Raw genomic sequence first — 20,091 nt, forward strand, 5'->3', positions numbered from 1 at the left:
ATCTGTACTTCACCTGAATAGAATTCCCAAATTTCTGTCACATCTGCACTCTTCCTCTGGTTACAAGCGTCTGTCCAACTGGAGTCCTCCTGACATGCCCCTTGGCTGCCGTGTTTAGCTGGATGTCTACTACTGGGGATAGCCAAGCATTTCCAAATCACTTAATTCAAAGATGAACTGAGATAAATAATGCAATTACAACAGGGGGTGGGTGGGTGGTGTAAGTTTCAGCTTGTGAATGCTCTCTTTTGCAAAATATATGCTTCCTTTCTTATCGTGTTTAATGTAAAAATCCCAAGCATTAGGAAGCCTCCTCATTCAGTAGTTCTCCAGGGCTCTTCTGTTCTCTAGGAATTTCAGTGGCCTTCTACTTCTCTTGGCTCGCAGACAATAAAATACAGCAAATGATGCATTAGGGACCACACCTCTTCCTGTTGTCTTCAGTTTTGCACTTATTCTCCTATTCAGCTGTAAGGAATTTGTTGCCTGTGGTGCTTTTGCGAGAGAGCCTTATTACGAAATTCTTCGCTGCTCCCTCTGCCCTGCATAGTCCCCCAGAATAGGACGCAAAATTGACTGCTGGTTTGGTGGTTGGGTTTTTTTGGTGGGGTATTTTTGTTTTGTTTTGTTTTGTTTTTTCTTTCCTACACTTCACAGTTCAAGCCTTGATGGTCTTTTGTGCCACTTGCACATACGCCTGTGGAATGTGCAGCCACACTGAAGAGCCTGGGGTTTGTTTTCTTTTTTACCTCTTAGAGAGTAGAAACCCATACTGTCTGTTAAAGCAGTGAAAAATCGAGAGGCTAATTGTTGCTGCTAAATGCAATAAAGTAATACTTTGGGCTCTCAGGCATGTTTTATGACCAATATGGCAATTACTGAATAAAATCCCATGCCCCGGAATGTTTATTTGTGTAAACAACTTATGGTTATTTATTCATATTTTATGAAAATACATTTTTTCCAAAATTGTGTTAGCCATCCCTTGTGGTACAAAATACAGTTGGTTAGGAAAAAAAATAATACATTAAGCTGCATGCTAAATGGGAGGACCCACTGAGAATCTAGTCCTAAGTGTGTTTAAGGCTACATTTTATTTAGTGTGATTAGCTGTGTTATGAAGCATTATAATGTCCTGGCAAGCTCTGTCTGATACAAAGCAGTCCTCGCTGTCCTTTACAATAACATCCTATTTTACTGTTGTTTGCTCTCCTTTCACGTTCTCGGGCTGGATAGTTTAGACTAAAATCTCTCACAGAAACTCAGACCAGAGTTCAGCCTAAGAGTTCTCCACTTGGTGCTGGTGTTATTTGTCATCTCTGTCTCCTAACTGGGTCAGATAAGAGCTGAAGTCATGGGGAGAAACAGAAGTAGGGCTCTGACTTCACCATTCATGCCCTACACATGGCTGCATTTGTTTTTCTTTAAATCTCATTACCTTTCTCCATTAAAATTCAGTGAGGCTAAAAGAAGGCCTGCTTTACTGTCAAAGGCTGGCTGTAGGTAGTCAAATGCTAGGAAGACAGAGTAGGATTTTCTGTACCATCTGTGAAACAGGAATTCACACCGTGGATGTCTCTGCTAACATATCAAGTGAAACGCTCTCAAGGTAAAGTGCATGTCTGGTTTTATGTAAGGTTATCCAATTGCATTATTTGGAGCAGACTAAAAATAAGGTCCTGACGTTTGCGGTCATTCAAAATCCTTGGGTGTTTTTGGTTTGGTGGGGTTTTTTTGTGGTTTTTTTTTTTTTTTTTTTTTTGGGGGGGGGAGGGGCAGGGTGCGGGTAGGAACATGATGTTGCACATCGCAAAGTTGGAAGATGGCCAGAGTGCTAATTATATTCTGCCCGAGTACATCCTCCCGACTTTAACGTCGGATAACATTTTGTTTTCTTTTTCACTTTTTTTCCTCCTGAAACTCTATGCTGCAGCTAGAAAAAAGTTTAACAACAGAAGTGACTAAAGTCCCTATTGACAAATCTCAGTTGCAATGTTTGGAAGTTATTTGCTTTATGGGCAAGGTTTGCACGAGTCAAGCGACTTCACCCCAGACAAAATTTTGAACGGAGGTTTCTTAAAGTTGAGACACGCTTGGTTCTTGAATTTGGACTTTGATTTGGGTCTGACAGGGCAGTGACTTTATCTTCTTTAGAAGGAAAGGTTGTATGCACTGGGCTGACTAATGTTTATGTCTCCATAAAAGTATACTTTCAGCACTATATAAATAGAATGTTTACAATGCTGTGTTTCCTCGGCTCGCATATGTTAAGTTCCTTTTCAGTATAAGCACACAGCATGCCTTCTTTTCCTATCCTTCCAGCTCTTCTTTGTTTTTGTTTTTAAGCTGTATCCTTGACCCTTGAAGGCATACATCCTGGATTTGAGCGCTATCTTCCTACATGGTATTTTTTAAGGCTTTATTCTCTTTGCCAAACGAACTAAATTGCTTTGCGCGAAGGCTGGGTACAATGCTGTCAACGGCAGCTCCGCTCCTTCTCAGAGCATACCCCATGATTAACTGAGACAGGGGTGCAGAGTTGCTCAGCACTTAATTGGGTCTTGTGTTTGCAAGACCAGGGACTTGCTGTACGTATATTTTGCCTTACTGTGGCACCCCAAAGAGCCCCTAGAAGAGTTCTAGACTTCTGAGTATATGGAACAGTTTGCAAAAGACTGGCTTAAGTAGCGGCTTGGTTCAGAAAGAATGACTGTAAAAGGATGTACGAGTGTAAATTCCCGTAAAAGATGAGGTGTGTTTCCTTAGTGACTAAAATATGCCTTCGTGATGCTTCTTTCTTTCCCTGTTGCACTGAAGCTCCTCTGGAGGAATCCAGTCCCTAAATTCACTCACAAGTGACTATGTGACTTAAGCAGTGTATGTTGATGAAGAAGAAAGACAGATCAAATTTAAGACAACATGCAAATGTTTTTAGGCCTCAAAAGGAAGGGCGGGAGGGGTGGGGGGGTGGGGGGAGGGGGAGAAGAAGCCCAAACCTCCAGCCACTTCCCTCTTAATGTCTCATAATTGTTTTCAATTTGTTTTTCTCAGTAAAATTGTTTACTTTTTCCTCTAGGACTCCAGTTGCATAACTGCAAATTTCCTTAATGTCTTTGCATAGCAATTTCATCTCTAATTTAAGAATCCAAATAAACCCTGTTTTCTTTCCCATACTATTAAGGAAAAGACAAAAATGGACAGAGTTGTCAATAAACTGTACCAGTTTCTCACTGCGTAGTGAGATGTGTACAACCTGACTTCAGCCTCACTTAAACTTAATCTCACTTTCCCACGGGTCTAACTTAACTCCATCCAGTAGTACTACTCCAGGCATCCTACACTGTTGCGAAGTTGGAGAAAGGCTTGTTCTCCCTCATTTTGAGGCTGCATTAGCTAAACTTCAGCGCAACTAGTGACAGGAGTAAGCATTTGCACGAGATAAGCCTGTGGGTTATGACAGAAGAGTAGATGGGAGATCTGTGATGGGTGAGTGGTTCTGTGAGGGCCCAGAAGAACCTTCAGGATGTGTGTATCTGGGGAGCACCAGGTGCGGTAGTGCCACATGCATGACTGTGACATGAGTACTGCAAACAGCTATAAGTAAAGCAATGCTGATGGCAGACACTATTAGTAAGTCTGTGCTGATTGCGGGCAGTCTTTTGTGCGTGTTGTACGCCTGCAGCCCCTCTTGAGCTTGTCGGAGTCTGCTCTTAAACTAGGCAGCTTAGTCACTAACGGCTGTAGCATCTAATAGCTCAGCGCGGACTTGCAATGTAAGCACTTAGTCCTTTTGGTCTACACGGTCTGCGCTGAACCCAGCGCTGCAAAAAGCTTCCCTGATAGCAGTTACCTGATAAAACTTTTATACGAGTAACCCGGGGTACGTCTAGCTGCAATGCCTACGTGCCACCTCAATCAATTCCACTTTCATCACGGTGCAGTATGAATCATGATAGCAGCAAAACCTAATTTGAACCACAGCTGAAGAGGGTTAGTGGGAGGTGATATTCTGGTTTAACATACAATCCTCTGGAGAAAAGAGTTCAGATCTGTCTTAGGTTATATAACAGAAATGAGGCTAGCAGATTTGGTCTAATCCCTTGTGGACAGGCCCACCACAGAGCGTGGAATAATGTGGATAACTGTCTGTCCGCCTGCTCGCTGATGGCCTCGCTACCGCAGCAGCAGAATGCTGCTAAGCCGGGACCCGAGACTGTGCTGAAGCTTGTGCAGCTTCTGGTTTAGGGCTGGTTACAACTCCCCAACTCCACATCGTCAGGAGCACTCGTTTGCAAAACACAGCCCGGTCTCTTACACACAGAAAGGGATTTCCCGTTGCAAATGCTGCTTTTGCTTTGCTCTGATGCTGCAAGGGACTTGGAAAATTAGGATGATTAGTCTAATTAAGCACTTCCTTTGTGGGGGTGTTCTTGCCATACATCTAAACTCGTAAGCCACCCCCCCCCTTTTTTTTTTGTCATTCTGAGTGGCCAGTCCACCTTTCATGCCCCAGCACGCAACTGGCAGTAAACTGGAGAAACTATAAAAGCGACTTACTCTTTGTCATGGATTAGCCCAGTCCCTGGTTGACAGTGAGGCCATCACCAGGGGTTGGAGGCACCTTTCTGACTTCATGAATCCTATCGGCACGGTCAGAAAGCGAAGGCCCTCCTAATTTTTAGGGTGTTTAGCTGAATTTACGAACAGCCTGATAAATATACTAGATATAAACCGACTGCTGCATCCACTTTTGGGCCAAAACTTAGCGGGTGCCGAACGCAGCCTGTGCAGGAAACTGGGAATGTCTCCTGCGGCCGAGAGTGTGAAGGGCTCTGTACGGACAGGCGGAGCAGTTGGGACCTGGCTGTCACACCCGTTAGCACTTGCTGTCACTGCAAGCACTGTCTGATCTCTAATGACCGTGAGTGGCCACGGCTGTTGCCGTTGCACATCCCCCGTGGACTCCGGCCCCTTTGGTGCCCCGGCACAGCCTGTGGCAAACCCCGGGTTAGGAGGGACGGGGCTCGGAGGGCACAATGGCACCTGCTGAAGCCCTGAACTTCGTCCCTGCAAGCCCTTTATTTTCCTAGCCTTGTGCTGATCAGGCAGCTTAGTTCCTGAAAGATGGCAGGGTGATGCAGCCAGTAAATCCTACACGATGGGGTGACGTGGAAAGTATCCTGCAGGAAAAACTACAAAAAGCTTGAAAAAGTGAATGTGTTATTATCAATCTGTTTTCTGCCTGGATGGCATCAGTGGAAGTTGTACGTAAACACAGCGGACAGGCTATGCCCTCGTAACTGCTTTTCTGCACAGATACGTGTAATTGCCTGATTCTGAATTTCTGTGAGATGGTTTGAAGCCACAAAACATCAAACCCACTGCTTGCCTTTGCCTATGCCCAAGACAGAAGTTTTGACCCTTTACCAAGCTGACGCCTTTTTAAAAAAAAGGTATTAATTGCGAATTAATGTAGTACTGCAAATTAATTTACCATTAAGGTATGATGCGTTGACATTTGTGTCATTATCAGGAAATGACTACATTGCTACAGTGCCATTGCTGGTCACTTACAGGGCCAGGTTTATTTAGTCCTTGCTTTGGTAATTGGTATCCAAGGCTGTGCAGGAGCCGGGGGGGGGGGGGGGGGGTAGTGGGGCTGATCAGGGATCGGGTGGCCGTTTTAATCCGTGGACGGCAGGGCTGGGGGGGTCGCCGTCGGAGGGGCTGAAGGTGGCATCGTGCCCGGGGGTCCTCACCCCGGGGGAGGCGCTGCTCGGGAATGACACCCCCCCGCCCCCAAGGGCTGGCACCTTGCACGAAGACCCTCCCAGGGCGGGTAACGGGGCCGCACCTGCCTTAGGCCGTGTCGCCCCGGCTGCAGCCCCCGCCCGCTGCCCGCGCCCCTCGCCGCCGCTGCGCCGGCGCTCCCCGCGCTGCCAACCGCCGCCCCGGGGAGACGGACACCCGCAGGCCCGAGCGCTGCCGCCGCGTCCCGGGCGGTGTGTGTGTGCGGGGGGGCGCCGGGCCGTGCGCCTTTAAGGGGCGGCGGGCGCGGGGCGGGCCGGCTGGCAGCGGCATTGTTCCCTGACGTCACTGGCAGCCTGTGCGGCGGCGGCGGCGGCTCCTCTCAAACTTGTCTTTGTTATTCGGCGCTCCCCGGCTGACACCGCGGCCGCACGCAAAACGCGGAGCCGGACCACGCTGGAGCGGCGGGACCCGCCGTCGGCCGCCTGCCCCCGCGGGGGCGCTGCCCGCCCGTGGCTCCCCCCGCCGCGCTCGGCGGGCGCCGGCCCCCCGCACCCCGGGACGCGAGCGGGGGGCGGCTGGGGGCGGGGCGAGCTGTGTGTGTTTATTTATTTTTTTTTAATTTTATTTTTCATGGCGCAAACGAGCGGCGGGGGGGTGGTGGTGGTGGTGGTGGTGGTGCAGCCCCGTGCAAACCAGTACGGAAACCAGCGTTGGGGGAACGGGGGAGCCCCGCGGGGTTACCGGCGGGGAGAGCCACGTTAACGCACGGCGCCGGCTGCAAGCATGTTAAAAAAAAAAAAAAATTCCTCACCCCGCCTTCCCCAAAGATCCGACATCCCTTTAAAGTCCCGATCGTTTCTCCTCCTCCGACAAGACGAATGTGACCAGCGAAGGGCTGCACGGTGCTGTTTAAATTGCTTATCTTAATTGCATAATCTAACAAGCCCCGTTGGAGCAGGGATGAATATATTAGGCTTATTAACAACTCATCATAAAATATTGATTGTCCTGGAAGTGTTTTATCAAGGGGAAGAGAAGTCGAGGGAGATGTTTTTTTAGCAGATTGGTGCTCGCCAGACAAGGACGGGTTCTTATTTTCTCCCTGGAAATCAGGCTGGATTTCCGGGGGGTGTGGGGGGGGGAGAAAATAATAATAATAATTAAAAAAAACAACAACAACAAACACCAGCACAAAAAACACGCCCTATTGTTAGCGCCGCGGGTGCGCTCGGGGCGGCGGGGGGGGTCCGGTCCCGGCCGCCCTCCCTCCCCCCCCCCCCCCCCCCCCCCCCCCCCCCCCCGTCGCTGGGGCGGCCCCCCCGGCCCGCCCCGCCGGTGTCCCCGGCAGAGCCCCGCTGGCGGGCGAGGACCCCCGGGGGCGCCCCGCTCCTACCTGGGTGGTGGGAGCGGCGGGCGCTGACAATACCGGCGGCCCCGGGGGTGGCGGCGAGTGCGGGGGGGCTGCCTAAAGTGCGAGCTACGGAGCGACGGGATATCTTGGCGCCCCTGTGTCATCCCCTGGCCCGCCCGGTAGTTCCATTCATCCATCCCCGTACAAATTCTCCCGTGCAGGCGGCGGCGAAGGAGGCACCGCATGCCTGAGGGTGTACCGGGTCCGGGGTGGTTTTCCCCTATTTAATAATATAAAAATCCAGAAGGGAGGATAGAGATTCTCCTGCTTTCAGTTTCCAGAGTGGAAGTGTTCCCGAGTGCCTGGTATTCAGGAAGACTAAACCGAGAATCCCCGCCTTTAAAATACACTGTAAGACAATATTTGTATTTTAACTCGTATCGAAGATTTTGAACTTTGTGTGATTTGGGGAGCGGGGGGGGGGGGGGGGCGATCGGGGCGGGGGGGGGGGGGAGAGGGAAAGGGAGAGGGCGAAGGGAAGAACATCCCTGTAGGAGGCAGCTCCCTTTCAGATAGGAATCTGGGACAGATTTTGCCAGCAGCCACAAAGCATGGCCCTTTGGTAATAGAATAGCCAATGTAATTTGACACTTCAACTTGCTGTGCTCTCTGCTAGTTGATTCACTTACTCACCCACTAACATTGAGCTCCTTTTCACTGTCTGCGGGCAAGGGGGGGAAAAGGGGGGGGGGAGAAGGAAGAAAAGAGGGGGGGGGGGTGTAAACAAAATTATAGATTTAAAAATACCCGAGTAGAGCTGCAAATCAGTTGGGGAGAGAGGATTTTGCCTGCCTTCTTCCTTGTTATTTCGCTGCTGCAAGGCTGCTTTGCAAGCTGTAGGTAAGTTTCGCGTCTATTTGCGCTCTCCGCTCGCACCTCCCCGTTGGCGGCCGGGCAGGGGTTGCGTCTCGGCGGAGCAGAAACAATGGAGCGGCCACGCTGGGGAAATAGGTGTACGGGGGTGTGGGGGTGTGTGTGTGGAAAAAATCCCAAAACACAAAACCTATTTGTTCTGCGAGGGCAGAAAATGTGCGGAGACTCCTTAAAGGGGCAGGCTGTCCCCGGCGAGGGCGGGCGGGGAGCCGCGGAGCCGGGCCCGGCGGCGGGGAGGCGGCTCTGGCCGGGAAATGCCCTTCCCGGGCGGGCCGCGGGGGGACCCGGCCCGGGTCTAACTTGTGGCGGGCGGGTCGGAACCGCCGCAAAAACAAAGCGGGGGGGGCTGCGGGGCCGGGGCGGCGGCTGCCCCCGGCCGGGGCGAGCGCCGTCGGGGCGGGCTGGAGCCCCGCGGCGGGGCCGGGGCTGCGGTGGCGGCGCGGGCTGTGCGTGCCCGGCCGCGCGTGTGCTGGGCAGCGGAGACGCGTGGGGGAGCCTGCGGCCGCGCTCCGGGCTGCGGGAAGCTTGCCTGGGTGCGAATTCCTTGTGTCTGGGTTTGGAGAGCCAGTTGGGACCGGGGCCTCGCTCGGCAGGCAGGAGGAAGGAGCAGCCCCCCCTCCCCTCGCTCCCTCTCTCTCCTCCCTCCCTCTCTCTCCTCCCTCCCCCCGGTGCATCTGTCCAGGAAGCCGGCGGGGCGGAGGGGAGGGGGCGCGGGGGCAGAGGGCCGGGGGGGCCCGGGCCGTCCGTCCGCCCGCCGCCTTTGTGCGAGGGGAGCGGGGGAAGCGCTTCCAGGGGCGGCTGGCGGGGCTGCTCGCTGGGAGAGGGGGAATGGCAGTCAGTTAAAAGACACTTCAGGAATGTAAACATAAAAATAGGAGCCATCCAGCCACGCTTTTATTCGCCCCCCCCTCCCCCCCCGCCCCGTGCCGCTCGGGATAGCGCCGAGGGCTGGCTCGGTAGCGGGGACGGAGCAAGGCAGCCTAAGGCAGGGGGAGGAAGTTGTTACTATAATGGGGTTTTTAGAGTGTAAACTTCGTTTTGCACGCGTAAAGTTTTATATCGGTGCTACCTCGGAGCCTGCGGTTAGGGGCACCGTGTGTGTGTGTGTGCTGGCCCCGGGTGTCCCTGCGCCCCCCGCCCCCCAGCTGCAGCCCCCGTTACCGCGCTGCCGCCGTGCCCGGCGGTGGCGGCGTGACCCCCGCATCGCGGCGAAACGGCTTTTGTCTGGGGCTGTCGGGGTCCCGCTGAACACTTGGGGCAGCTGCACAAATGACTACAAATTGCGGCCGTATAGGCGGTTTGTGAGACCCAGGCGAACTTCAGGACCGGCTCTGCATCGCCGGCCGATTGTGCGCCGGGTGTGTATTTTTGTGCTTCAGTTCATAATCTGCAAACGGCTTAATGGCTCTGTAGTGCCAGAGGAATTGGTTTTCTCCATTTACTTCAGCAGGCCTGAGTGAAGCTGGTGTTCTGACTGCTTTTTTCAATGCATTGACATGAGAGAAGAGGATTTAACTTGGCAGCCCGAACAAATGCTCTATCAAAGGTTTCCTAAGAGACAGTAGGAGAGTGGGGGAGATGAATGACCTGGGGTAGTTTTAGGGTGCTACCTATGCCGGCTTTCTTTTAAATATGAGATGGCCATTTAAAGGACTCTGAATAAAACTCCGCGCATCAGAAAGGCGAGGGGCTTATAAAATTTAAAAGGGCAAAAGCCCATTAATGCTGTGGCAAAGCTTTGGCTCCCAGCTTTGGTTGAGTAGTTCCAAGTGCCTTGAAGTGCCAAAGCTTTTAAGGAATCTTTAGCAGCAGCTTCTCTCTAGCTGCGGTCTGGACCTTGGCCTTGCGCACTGGGAGGTTAATGGTACAGCCTCCCCTCCACAGGCAGGGGAGTGAAGGTGAGGATGATGGGCACCAGGGCACCCGGGGTAGCCCAGAGGTGAAGCTAAAGCCGGCCAGGGGGAGCAGCTCCTTGCTGGGATGTATGGCTAAGGTTCCCCCTTGCTGGTGGGAACCTGCTCTGGTCACGGTGCCAGGGCAGCAATGTCGCGTGGTGGCAGAACTGGTGCTCAAAAGTATTGCTAGCACCAGCAGGAAAAAGTTTCGCAGAGAAATACAGCAAAACTAAATGCCGCCGACGGTCTTTGGGAGAAGGATCCCTCTAACACGCGTAGTTGGTCTCAGATTCAAACCTCTGCTTCCTCCTCTTGGTTAGGGGAAGGCTGCTGTGGCATCAGTCTGTTCCCGGCGGGGCCTGGTGCAGGTCTGAGAATGCCAGGAGACTCGCTCTGACCTTTTTCTGTTCAAGCTGAGGATGTCGAAACACCAGCCATTAAACAAAAGACACATTGAAAGCGAGATCTGCAATGGAGCACGTGTGACTTTGAGGCTAGTTGAGTGCATTTGGTGACTGTTTTCCTCGGAGTTTGGAGGAGGGGGGGAGGAGAAAGAAAAGGCCACTTATTTTTCAAATGAAGCCATGGAAAACATGACTTGAAATCCTCTAAATATCCCACAGTCAAGGACCTTTCTTCTTTTTATCTTTACTTTTAAAATGTTGTCTTAAAATGTCGTTATTTCTGCTTTTTTTTTTACATGCGTATCTCTAATTGCCAAATTACAAGAAGAGTGTTATTTTTTTTCCCCATGGGTGCGAGGAGGACCAGAAATTTTGCAGTATGTCACACATTTAAAAAAAAAAAAAAAAAAAAAAGTGTCTTTAGCATTATGTTTTAAAGCAATGAAAAATTTCCTGGGATTTAATTGACAGATCGTGATTTTTATCTACTCAAGATAACGCTACCTCAGAAGGTGGCTGATTTAAAGATTATTCTGTAAATTGTAATTTAAATTTACTTTGGGCTTTCAGAATTTAAAAAGAACACCCTCGGGACCAGTTGATAGAGGTATCTAACCTGCCAATGACATTCATGTCAACATGGACAGATGCTTTTATTGTTTACATTGTTTACAGTCCACAATACCTTAAATAAACGTTGATCATGATTAGAAACAATAATTGAGTCTGTGGCAAAGGATCAATGAAAACTTTGTTTCAGGAAAGAAGTGAGTTGCTGTGTATATATACAGAGAGTGTTTTGTGCTGTCTGAGATGAAATAAAACTGGGATCTTAATGTGGCGTACTCTTCTGTTTTTAGGATATTTTAAGAAACCCACGAAAGATAATAGATCAGTTTCTGCAGCATCTGAAAGATTTGTCCTGATCAGCAATGGTTACAAGGGGTAGAAAGGAGAGTAGGCTCTCTAGCATGTTTCCATTCATAACTTTCCTTGGGAGTTGCTTGCCCTTTACCCCAAATCTCTTCCACTTTTATAGGTTCCAAAGGTTTTGCATCCACAAAAAAGCCCAAAACAAACCTAAAAAAAGCCCAACCAAACCCTCACGGATGGGTTATATCACTGATACCATAGTTGGAGACGGTGTTGGCTGTTTTTTAGCAACTTGATGTTTGTACTAGCAGCCTGGAAAGCCTGGATTCTCTCCTGAAAAGGAAGAAAAATAGATCCCAAAAAGAAAACAAAGTTGGAATTCCTTTTGCCTTCCACAGTGTTGTTGATAGTCTTCGGGGCAATGGGGATCCAGCCTGTTTCCAGTTGCACAGGAGGCAGTGTGACTATGAGAAATGGGTGTAGTGGCTGGCCAGGAGCTGTGATGCCTGCCGTGCTGCTCTAACAACGTGGGGGATCAAATGCTGTGGAAGGAGTGAGCAGGGGTTGTTAGGGCTGTACCTGGGAAAGCCTGTTTCTCATAAATAAGTAGGACTGCAGTTAATGCCTGTGGTAACAGATTTGACCACTATGCAATTGGCTGATTTGTTCACTCCTAGTTAGACCAATTTTTGTGAAATCCTATCCTATGTTACAGCTAAGTGGCGAGAATATTGCTGCAGAGCTTAGAGTTGGTTTATGGTGGTTCTTGTCAACTGGCTGTTGTGGGACGAGGAACACGAGCCCTCTTTATCCATTTGGGTTTGTTTTATGGGAAGGCACCGTGAACTGTGCATCCATACTAGACCACCATGGATGGGCACTGGTACACCTCCTGCTTAGATACGGTTATGTTGTCCTTCTACTGAATTTAGGTGTGTGCGTGCTTTGCTGCTGATGATAAGTTGGGGCTGTCAGTGGTGTTAGAAATCACTTCTGCTTTAAAATGGTGTCTTTGGCTTAAAAACAAAAGGTTTGTAGATTGAAATGTTGCTTTGTCATATTGGTTTATTTTTCCCCGCTTCTTTTTTCTAAAAGCAAAAAGTTCTTACATAGCAATTTTTGATTTCCTTACTTTCATTGGGTTTCACATGATCATTAGCATTCAGCTTGGTTAATGTTAGAATATTTTAAAGGTGATATAGACTGCAAGGGGAATGTCCAGGCAATGGGTTGTAATGGATCTCCACAGCTTGACTGTTGGAGGCAGTAGTGTATTATGAGAGTAGGGGATGGTTTTGCACTTGTTATGTGTTTATTTTTGGTTCTAATAGTTTAAGATACACTGAAGTCTTACGTTGCCTGCAAAGATGAGGTTTTCCAGCTTTGGTACAGTGCCTCTGCCCTTCCCTTTATGGAGCAGGGCAAATTTGTATGGTTATTAATGTATTTAGTAGAGAAAAATAAAGTTTTTCTTGGATGGAAAGTGATTTTGTCTGCCTAATTTCTCCTGTAAGTGTCAACAGAAATTAAGTTACTCCGTAGGGATGACTCATTCTTAAAAGAACCTGCCCTTCTGAAAGCCCACATAGATGATCATTTTATCAAGGCTACCTATAGCTTCCATCAGTTACTCATGCTTTTTTAGACCTGTAGTGGAGAATAGAAGTAACTCATACCCCATCTTGAATCCTGGAACAGCCAAACACAATCACTTCCAATGGGGAAGGGGTGATGTTTGACGCTTCTCAAAATAAGGCTCAAGGTTTGATGAAGTATCTAAGCTGGAAAACAGACTTTTGTCCTTGCCACAGGTAATAAAACCCAGCTCGATTTATTGAATTCTGTCTAGTGTATTAATATTGAGGTAGTAGCATACAAGTTATCACGTTAACATTCCATTAAGATAAATGTGGGAAGCGTATCCCTTGGTTGGTAATCCGACGTTTGTTTTGACTCTGCAGAGCAGCTTTGAATTGATTCCCAAAGCGAAGCAGGAAGGCTTTTGGCTCAATACAGGGGCCAGGGAGGAAAAGAAATCAGTCAAAACTCGTTAATATGCACAGTGCTACAAACCTGTGGAAATTTCACACAGCTGTGGATTTGGATTGCCTCTACTGCTCATTGTTTCCATAATGAGTGTGTTACTAGGTGATTTTTTTTGTTTGTTTGTTTTTCCTGACTTAATATTTGTATGTCAGTAGATGGTGGAGAGCTGATTTATAGAAGCGATATCCTCGTGCTACGACATCCTCCATCAGTCCTGTGAGACCTACCCAGGCGATGCTTGGGCTGCATGATCCATACGTACTAGTGTTGTCCTTTCCCTGTAGAGCCATAGTCCAGTTTCTTGGCAGTCAGTGTTGCCCGCGAGCACAGAGGGACTGTGGTTACTGGAAGCCTTTTCTTGCCAGAGAAGAGCAGTGCCACTGTGGGTTTAACTTTGGAAAGGGGAACAACTCTAACCTCTGGGTAACACACGTGCTGTCAAAGGTAGCATGAAAACAAAAGCCACAGACTTTGGTTTTGGTTTTGCGTGATGCAGGTTGATTGTTGTCTTTATTTGGTCTTCCTCAAATCTTCCTTGTTCTGATGGTCTGAACTCTTTGGCCACGGGTAAACTCTTCTGGTGACTTATTTTGTAGTCAGCTTGGTCAGGACAGCATTAACTAGAGGGTACTAACTGGTTGGTCTAACGCACAAATGTGGATAAACTGCCCCATTCATCTTGCAGCTCTTTGTACCTGTGAAGTACCACTTTTTGTCTTTGCTAATTAGGTTAAAACATGTATGTTTGAGGAGTAAGAGAAAAAGCAGTATGTTGACAACAAGTTTGTGTTGTATTTTGGATATGTATGCATTTTATTAAAAAAAAAAATATCCTTTGAGACCTTAGGGCTGCAATGACTGACCAGCTGACAAAGCCAATGGTGTCAGTCCCTGAGATTTCTAGATAGTTTCGTAACTCATCAGAAGGGTTTATTTATTGGGGCTGCAGTGGCATAGTTATATGACAGAATAGTGGGGGCTTCAATTGGCCATTTAGTAGCAAAAACTGTTCCCTTGATGAGCGTCTGCTTATTTCTTGGCTGTATTCCTGATTCCCTCTGCGAACAGCAGAGCCTTTTAGGCTGCTCTGAAATACACACCTCCTGTATCTCCATCAGTAGATTCTGAAGTGCAGGTTTCTCTTCCTCTCTTGTTTTTGAGCACCCATTCCAAAACCAGATGAATGGATTGAATACAGGCTTACTGTGTAAATAAGGGCTTTGTGGGATGGGGGAGCGGGACAAGGTAATGCTGAGGCTGACTTAATGCTGGGCAGCCAGTGCCTGAAAAGGTTTGAAATTGGACTTCTCTGGAAATTGCCTGGTCTTGCACTGACGCTGGGAGGGGGGGTTTCCCTAGTCTGATCATGGTTTCTCCTTTGCCAAAGGAGTTTTTTGCAAACTTTGCGAAGTGTTTTTACAACTTCTCTTTTGCGTGTCTCTGAAGTCTCCCTTCCCCTGTGCTGTTCTTTTGGGCATGGTTGTTGTCCAGCAGCCACCTGGTAGATGGGCATCCTCCAGCTCAAAGGTTGCCATCTGCTTTTGGTTATTTTAGAGGTGCGAGAGCGTGTTAAGGAGGTGAAAAACCCCACAAACCAACACCACAAAATTGTTGAGTGACAGTGGGGAAAGGCTCATGTCTTCTGTTGCGGGACCCCCACCCCTCCAACTACGGCTACTTTCGCAAGGAAGCAAGAGAAGCTCGCCAACCTGCCGTCCCGCTGCCTCCAGACCTGATTTGCGCAGTACTTCTGTTCGTGCAGCCAGAGGGTGGGATGCCCCCATAGATGGTTTGAAAATAAGAAATACCTTACGTAACATTGCTTCAACATAAACAGTAGCCTTCCTTAGCACTGCACGTATCTGGTAAGATTTTGGCTGTTGTAAATGGCAAAAGAAAGTGCCATATAAACAGGAAAATTTTCTTAGAGTGTTTTTGCTTAAAATACATTGCAGAAATACAAGTTCCTGCAGCTAGAGTGGTTTGACAACCAGCACTGTCAGTCTTTAATTTTAAAACGTGAATGTATTCATAGGTCAACAGAAGACCCATTTGGTTACACCCCCACCCCCCCAAAAAAAAAAAAAAAAAGCATGGGAGAAAATGAGAAAAACTTTAAAAAGCGGTTTTAGAGACTTTGTTGACATTGAATTCTCAGAAGAGCCATTTGTTTATATATCTATCTATATACGACAGAGAGAGGGGTTTATTATCCCACAGGTTTGCAGGGGGAGAGGAAGAATGATGTGGTTGTCAGGCAGTCTACCCAATCTCTTGGTGTCCTTGTAAATTCCGTGTTTGTTTAATGCTCTTACAACCCTTTTCCCAGCAGTGGGATCACAGAAGTTAACTTGTTTACAGCTGGTATACAGCTTACGTTGGCCTCCCTTACAGCAACCCAGTGCTTTCCCCCAAGCCTTTTCAAAGAAAGCTTTTCATCCCTCCTCCACTTAGCACAGGTTGATGCACTTTACATTTGATTAAACAGGTTTTTTTTAAGACTGGAATGCTTGTTCTAAAAAGACTCCAGGCCAGTGAACTGTCGTTCTGCACATGCTCTTGGCATCCTGATTATCTGTGTGTTGTTTGCCATCCTTTGAGTGCTTTACAAAGCCGTGAAGTCCTGCCTTGCCACTGAGATACAGGTATTCTCTCGTATTTCATAGAACGCTGAGTTGCAGTGGGCACACATGTGCAAATGCAGTTCCGTGACTGAAAACGTGGACTGAACGTGTGTTGTGTTACCGAGGCTGTTTATCTGTTGGTGTTCATCCTGTTCACAAGTCCCTTCTTTCTTGCTGCTGCGATATCTGCTGCGATATGTCTCACCTGGCAAGACCTAAAGCAGCTCTAAGGCCTTCTTAAAGAAATCTGTTTCAGGAACTATACTTCAGTCTTCTCTTGTCCTCCTCTTAAGTATGAGGTTTCTCCCAAAACGTACATTGCTCTCTTAAAAAGTATTGGTTTGCAGTCCAGCTGGAGTTCGATACCATTAGACACGGGAGCCTACTAGCTTTCCAGCTGAATGCATAGCTTTGGCTTTCGGCACTGTAAAACTCTTGACATCTCGCACATTAAAATCATAACAGTATTACGTAAGGAGAAGTTATTTTGGGTCACTAGTGGAGCCTTCTGAGGCTTGGTTAAAGCAGCCGTGTGAATTCGAACGCTTGGGCTCACGTCCTTTTCCTGCAGCTCTGAGGGTGTGAGGGTGCAGGTGGCGGGTCCATCCCAGTCACCTGCCGTCGGCTTTGCTTGGGCTGCAGTGCCAGCTCTGAACCCGCTCCTGCCGCAGCGGCTGGCACGGCTGGGGGCACCCCTCGGCAGGGGAGGCTCAGCCTTACCCAGCGTCAGCTTTTACCCCTTCCTGGCTGCTTTAGGGTGGGACTGGAAGGAGAAACTGGAGGGCTCTGCTCTGACCCGGCTGCTCTGTGCTCTGCGGCAGCTCTGTTGGCAGTGGGGGGACAGGAGTTGTGTGTGGGAAGGTGGATACTCAGAAGGGCTTGAAAATCTGGATAAACAGAAGTCCCACCTCTGCAGGCAGCACCTGCTTGTTTATGTGTAACTCAGGAGTCACCGTTCCAGTTGGTTGTGTTATTCTTTACCAAAGGACAAGTAAAATTGTGACAGCGGCTGTTGGTGACCAGCAAGAGACAGTGTGCAGAATAAATCTAGGGGGAACCCTTGAAATGTTTGTTAATAACAAGTACTTAATCCTGGTGTTTAACAAAGCTATATAGCTTGCACATGAAAGGTGCCATACTCGGACTTGTCTGAGCGGTGTAAATGCTTCCCTTCAAGACCAAACCTTGCATACCAAGTGATGCTCGGCTGTGAGTTACAATAAGGGGAAGGCCGTTCAGACCTTGTTTATACTCCAGAAGCAATTGATGACAGGATGCAAGATAAATATTTTAAAACATTCCCCTGAAATTGCCCTGTCCTCCCCCTCCATCTGTGTGGCAGGGAGGGCAGAGGTGGTGGGCACTGCTGCCGGTGGCCCTTGCTGGAGCAGCGTGGGTTGAGGGAGCAGAAGGGTTTCCCCCGAGGTGCAGCCCAGGCGGTGCTGGGCGCTGCACGGGCTGGGGCGAAGCGGTGGCTCTTTCTGCACAGGCTTTGCAAAGGGCAGTGCTGTGGGTAGTTAGCAGTTCGGACCCTTTGTTGATGAAAATGGGTTCCGAAAAATATTTGCAATCATTTTTGTTCTACCTGTATTCGTGGTAGGTTGTTCTTTGTAATGGGTTGACGGGTGCCTGGGGGGTATGTGGTCCACAGAGCAGTGGAGGAGGAGGTGGCAGGGGCTGCTGGAGGGTTCAGAGCCTGGGTTTGACGAATTGGTTGGGGGAAGCAGATAAGCACCATAAGTTCAGGACTGTGCTTTTCTTCTCCTAAAGCTAAATATCAAGGTCGTTTTGTCTCTAAATAAATTAATAATAATTTTTAAAAAAAGGCATTTTGGGTTCATCTGGTGAAGTGTCTTTTGTTAATTTTTTGATGTGTTGAACGCCTGTTTAGAACACTTTGGCATGTTTCCTCTTGGCTAACCCAGAGGATAATCGCTCCCACTGAGCGGTGGTTAGGACGCTAGGTTTAGCGCGCTGTTTTGTAACCTTTGGATATCTCACTTCAACTCGGCTTGGCTGTGGTGGATCCTCGCGTGCCCTTGTGCAACACTGGCTTGGTACACCTGATACAGCTTTGCACCTATTTGCCCTATTGCTGGGAGCGTTAGCCATGTGCAGGTAAACATATTAATGAGCTGAAACGAGGAGTAAAGTAGACGACAGTCAGGCTGCTATTGTGCGGTGCCCGGGCTCTGCCATGGTGACTAAGACGCCGTGATAGTTTCCTTATTGGCCACCATCTGTCCGCTCCTCGCCAGCGCCTCTTGGCTGGCGCTCAGCCTTGGGGAGCGGGGACCAGCGCCGGCTCTGTGCAGTGCCTGGCACTGGGGCTCTGGGGTGAGGAAGGAGGAGAGGATGGTGCATAGTAGGTTTCTGGTCACAGTTGCATGATAAGTTCTGTCATTAGGTTTGCTTAATCACTTCAAAAAATAAAAATTCTGAGACAGCGTTTTCACTGTATCCTGAAAGGTTTTGCATCCTCAATGCGTGTGTAAATTATTTATTCAATGCATGAACTTTTTGCAGAACCTTTTGTGAAAGAAAGCTTATACCGGTGCCTATTTTTAGAATATCAGTGTTTTGAAAATTTCCACAAAACTTCTAATGTTTCTGGCAGTTCTGTGGTGTCATACGACTTGAAATTCAGATTTAAAACTTTGAATTTGGTCACCCAGGAAGAAACAGCATGTCAGTGTGGAGCTTGGTCCTTTGTCTGAAATTGCAGCTATGGCCCTCGATGCCTCTTTCTCAATAAAGAGAAATGTAAATCAAGAATACTTGTAACGTTGCCAGCATCTTGTCCTATCAATATCCCAGTGTATTGAATCATAAAATGAAGAAACATAGCGCATATTTCCTGTCATATGAAAGACATATTTTAAAGTACATCTTTGCTCTATTCATGCTCCTCTGTGTTCATGAATTTCTGCTTCATTTTGCTGTAGAAACCAGTAGCCAACTTTACCTGATAAACTGCTTATAGAAGAAACAAAAGATTGAGGAGTCAAGCTACCCTTTTCACTATTACACCTGACTGCAGGATAATTTGTAGGAAATGAAAGATGAATGCGCACACACTAACCTCTCTTAAAGATTGCCTGGCTTCTTTGTTTAACAAGGATAAAAGCCCCAAAAGAAACACTGAAGAGGCAGGAATTCTCTGGCAGTTGATCTATTTGTGTTGTTAACGTAGAATATTTTTAGCCAGAGATACAAAAATACATGGTTTAGTGTCCAAAGAGACTGTTGTTTCCATTTATTTTAAAACCCTGGATGGGAAACAAGATGTTAGACCTATTATAATGCAACCCAGTAATTAACATATGTTGGCCTGCCTCTGCCAAGGATTTCCTATGAGTAATGCAAGTTGCACAAGTAGAGGAGTCAGGTTGTTTGTCAGTGAAGCGCCATACCTACACGCATGAGTGATCAGATCCTAAAGACATCGTCTGAGGATAGGATGTGAATCTGTTTGAATCTAAGAGCAATTATGTTTAAATGTCCTCTCAGCTGTGGTCGGGTTTGGGGGGGGGGGGGGGCAGGGGGAAGGTTTTCCTGCCCTGTTGCCAGTAAAATACTCTCTTGTCCAGTATTAGAGAAAAATGGGATAATGATTGATGAAGGAAGTTTCAAATTTTTGGTTATGGGGGTTTTGTGTGTGGTGGTTGTGGGTGTGTGTTTGTTGTTTGATGGGTGTGAGGCTTTATTTGTTGGGGGTTTGTTTTGGGTTTTTGTTTGTTTGTTGTTGTTTTTTTAATTCCCCAATTTCCGGAGTGACTGGAATGAGGGATCTCAGGATGCTTTCAAGAATAAGGATCCTCTCTCTGTGTCTCTGAAACCTCTGTGCATTGCAGTCACATCAGCTGAGTGCCAGGTAGCTGGATTCAACTCTCCCATTCGGACGGACCTTTCAGAGTAGAGTGACTTAGTTAAACGGAAATGTTCTCTCCCTGCTTGAAGCTAACATACATGAAGCATATACTGCTTGTACTCTCTGTAGGTACGCTACTTCCACCCAAATATACGCATTCTGCAGTTACATATAGGAAGGCAGTCAGGGGGTAGAGTAAAAGCTGAAATAAAAATATTGTTGTAAAAACATAGGTGGGTTCAGCATTTGTATAGTGGGTTTATTTTTTTTTACCCTAATGAAGTGTATATGACCAGTTCAGACCTATTTTCCTGGTAAATGTTATGGGAAAGCAAATGCTATA

The 20,091-nt window shown here is 48.0% G+C and overlaps 2 protein-coding genes across 8 annotated transcripts in view; one reads left to right on the forward strand and one right to left on the reverse strand.

Moving 5' to 3' along the window:
• LOC308069128 (uncharacterized protein) overlaps positions 1-19,376 on the reverse strand; it is a 45,379-nt gene extending 26,003 nt beyond the window's left edge. The window contains exons 1-2 of one of the 2 annotated variants that reach the window (XM_080400921.1): positions 7,910-19,376; positions 7,351-7,511 (exon numbers count right to left, since the gene is read on the reverse strand). In XM_080400921.1, coding sequence (XP_080257047.1) covers positions 7,383-7,511; positions 7,910-8,917 — 1,137 coding nt within the window. In that variant the 5' untranslated portion in view covers positions 8,918-19,376 and the 3' untranslated portion in view covers positions 7,351-7,382. Of the gene's footprint in view, positions 1-7,350; positions 7,512-7,909 lie in introns of those variants that run through there. The other variant, XM_080400922.1, reaches the window with a different exon arrangement.
• Positions 7,378-20,091, forward strand: part of ZMIZ1 (zinc finger MIZ-type containing 1) — a 359,397-nt gene continuing 346,683 nt past the window's right edge. For 5 of the 6 annotated variants that reach the window (XM_080400877.1, XM_080400885.1, XM_080400884.1 and 2 more), the window contains exon 1: positions 7,881-8,002. The gene's annotated coding sequence lies outside the window, so the exon portion shown is untranslated. Of the gene's footprint in view, positions 7,514-7,880; positions 8,003-20,091 lie in introns of those variants that run through there. The other variant, XM_080400881.1, reaches the window with a different exon arrangement.

Source organism: Falco punctatus, assembly GCF_963210335.1.
Source record: "Falco punctatus genome assembly, chromosome: 9".
NCBI classification, from domain to species: domain Eukaryota; kingdom Metazoa; phylum Chordata; class Aves; order Falconiformes; family Falconidae; genus Falco; species Falco punctatus.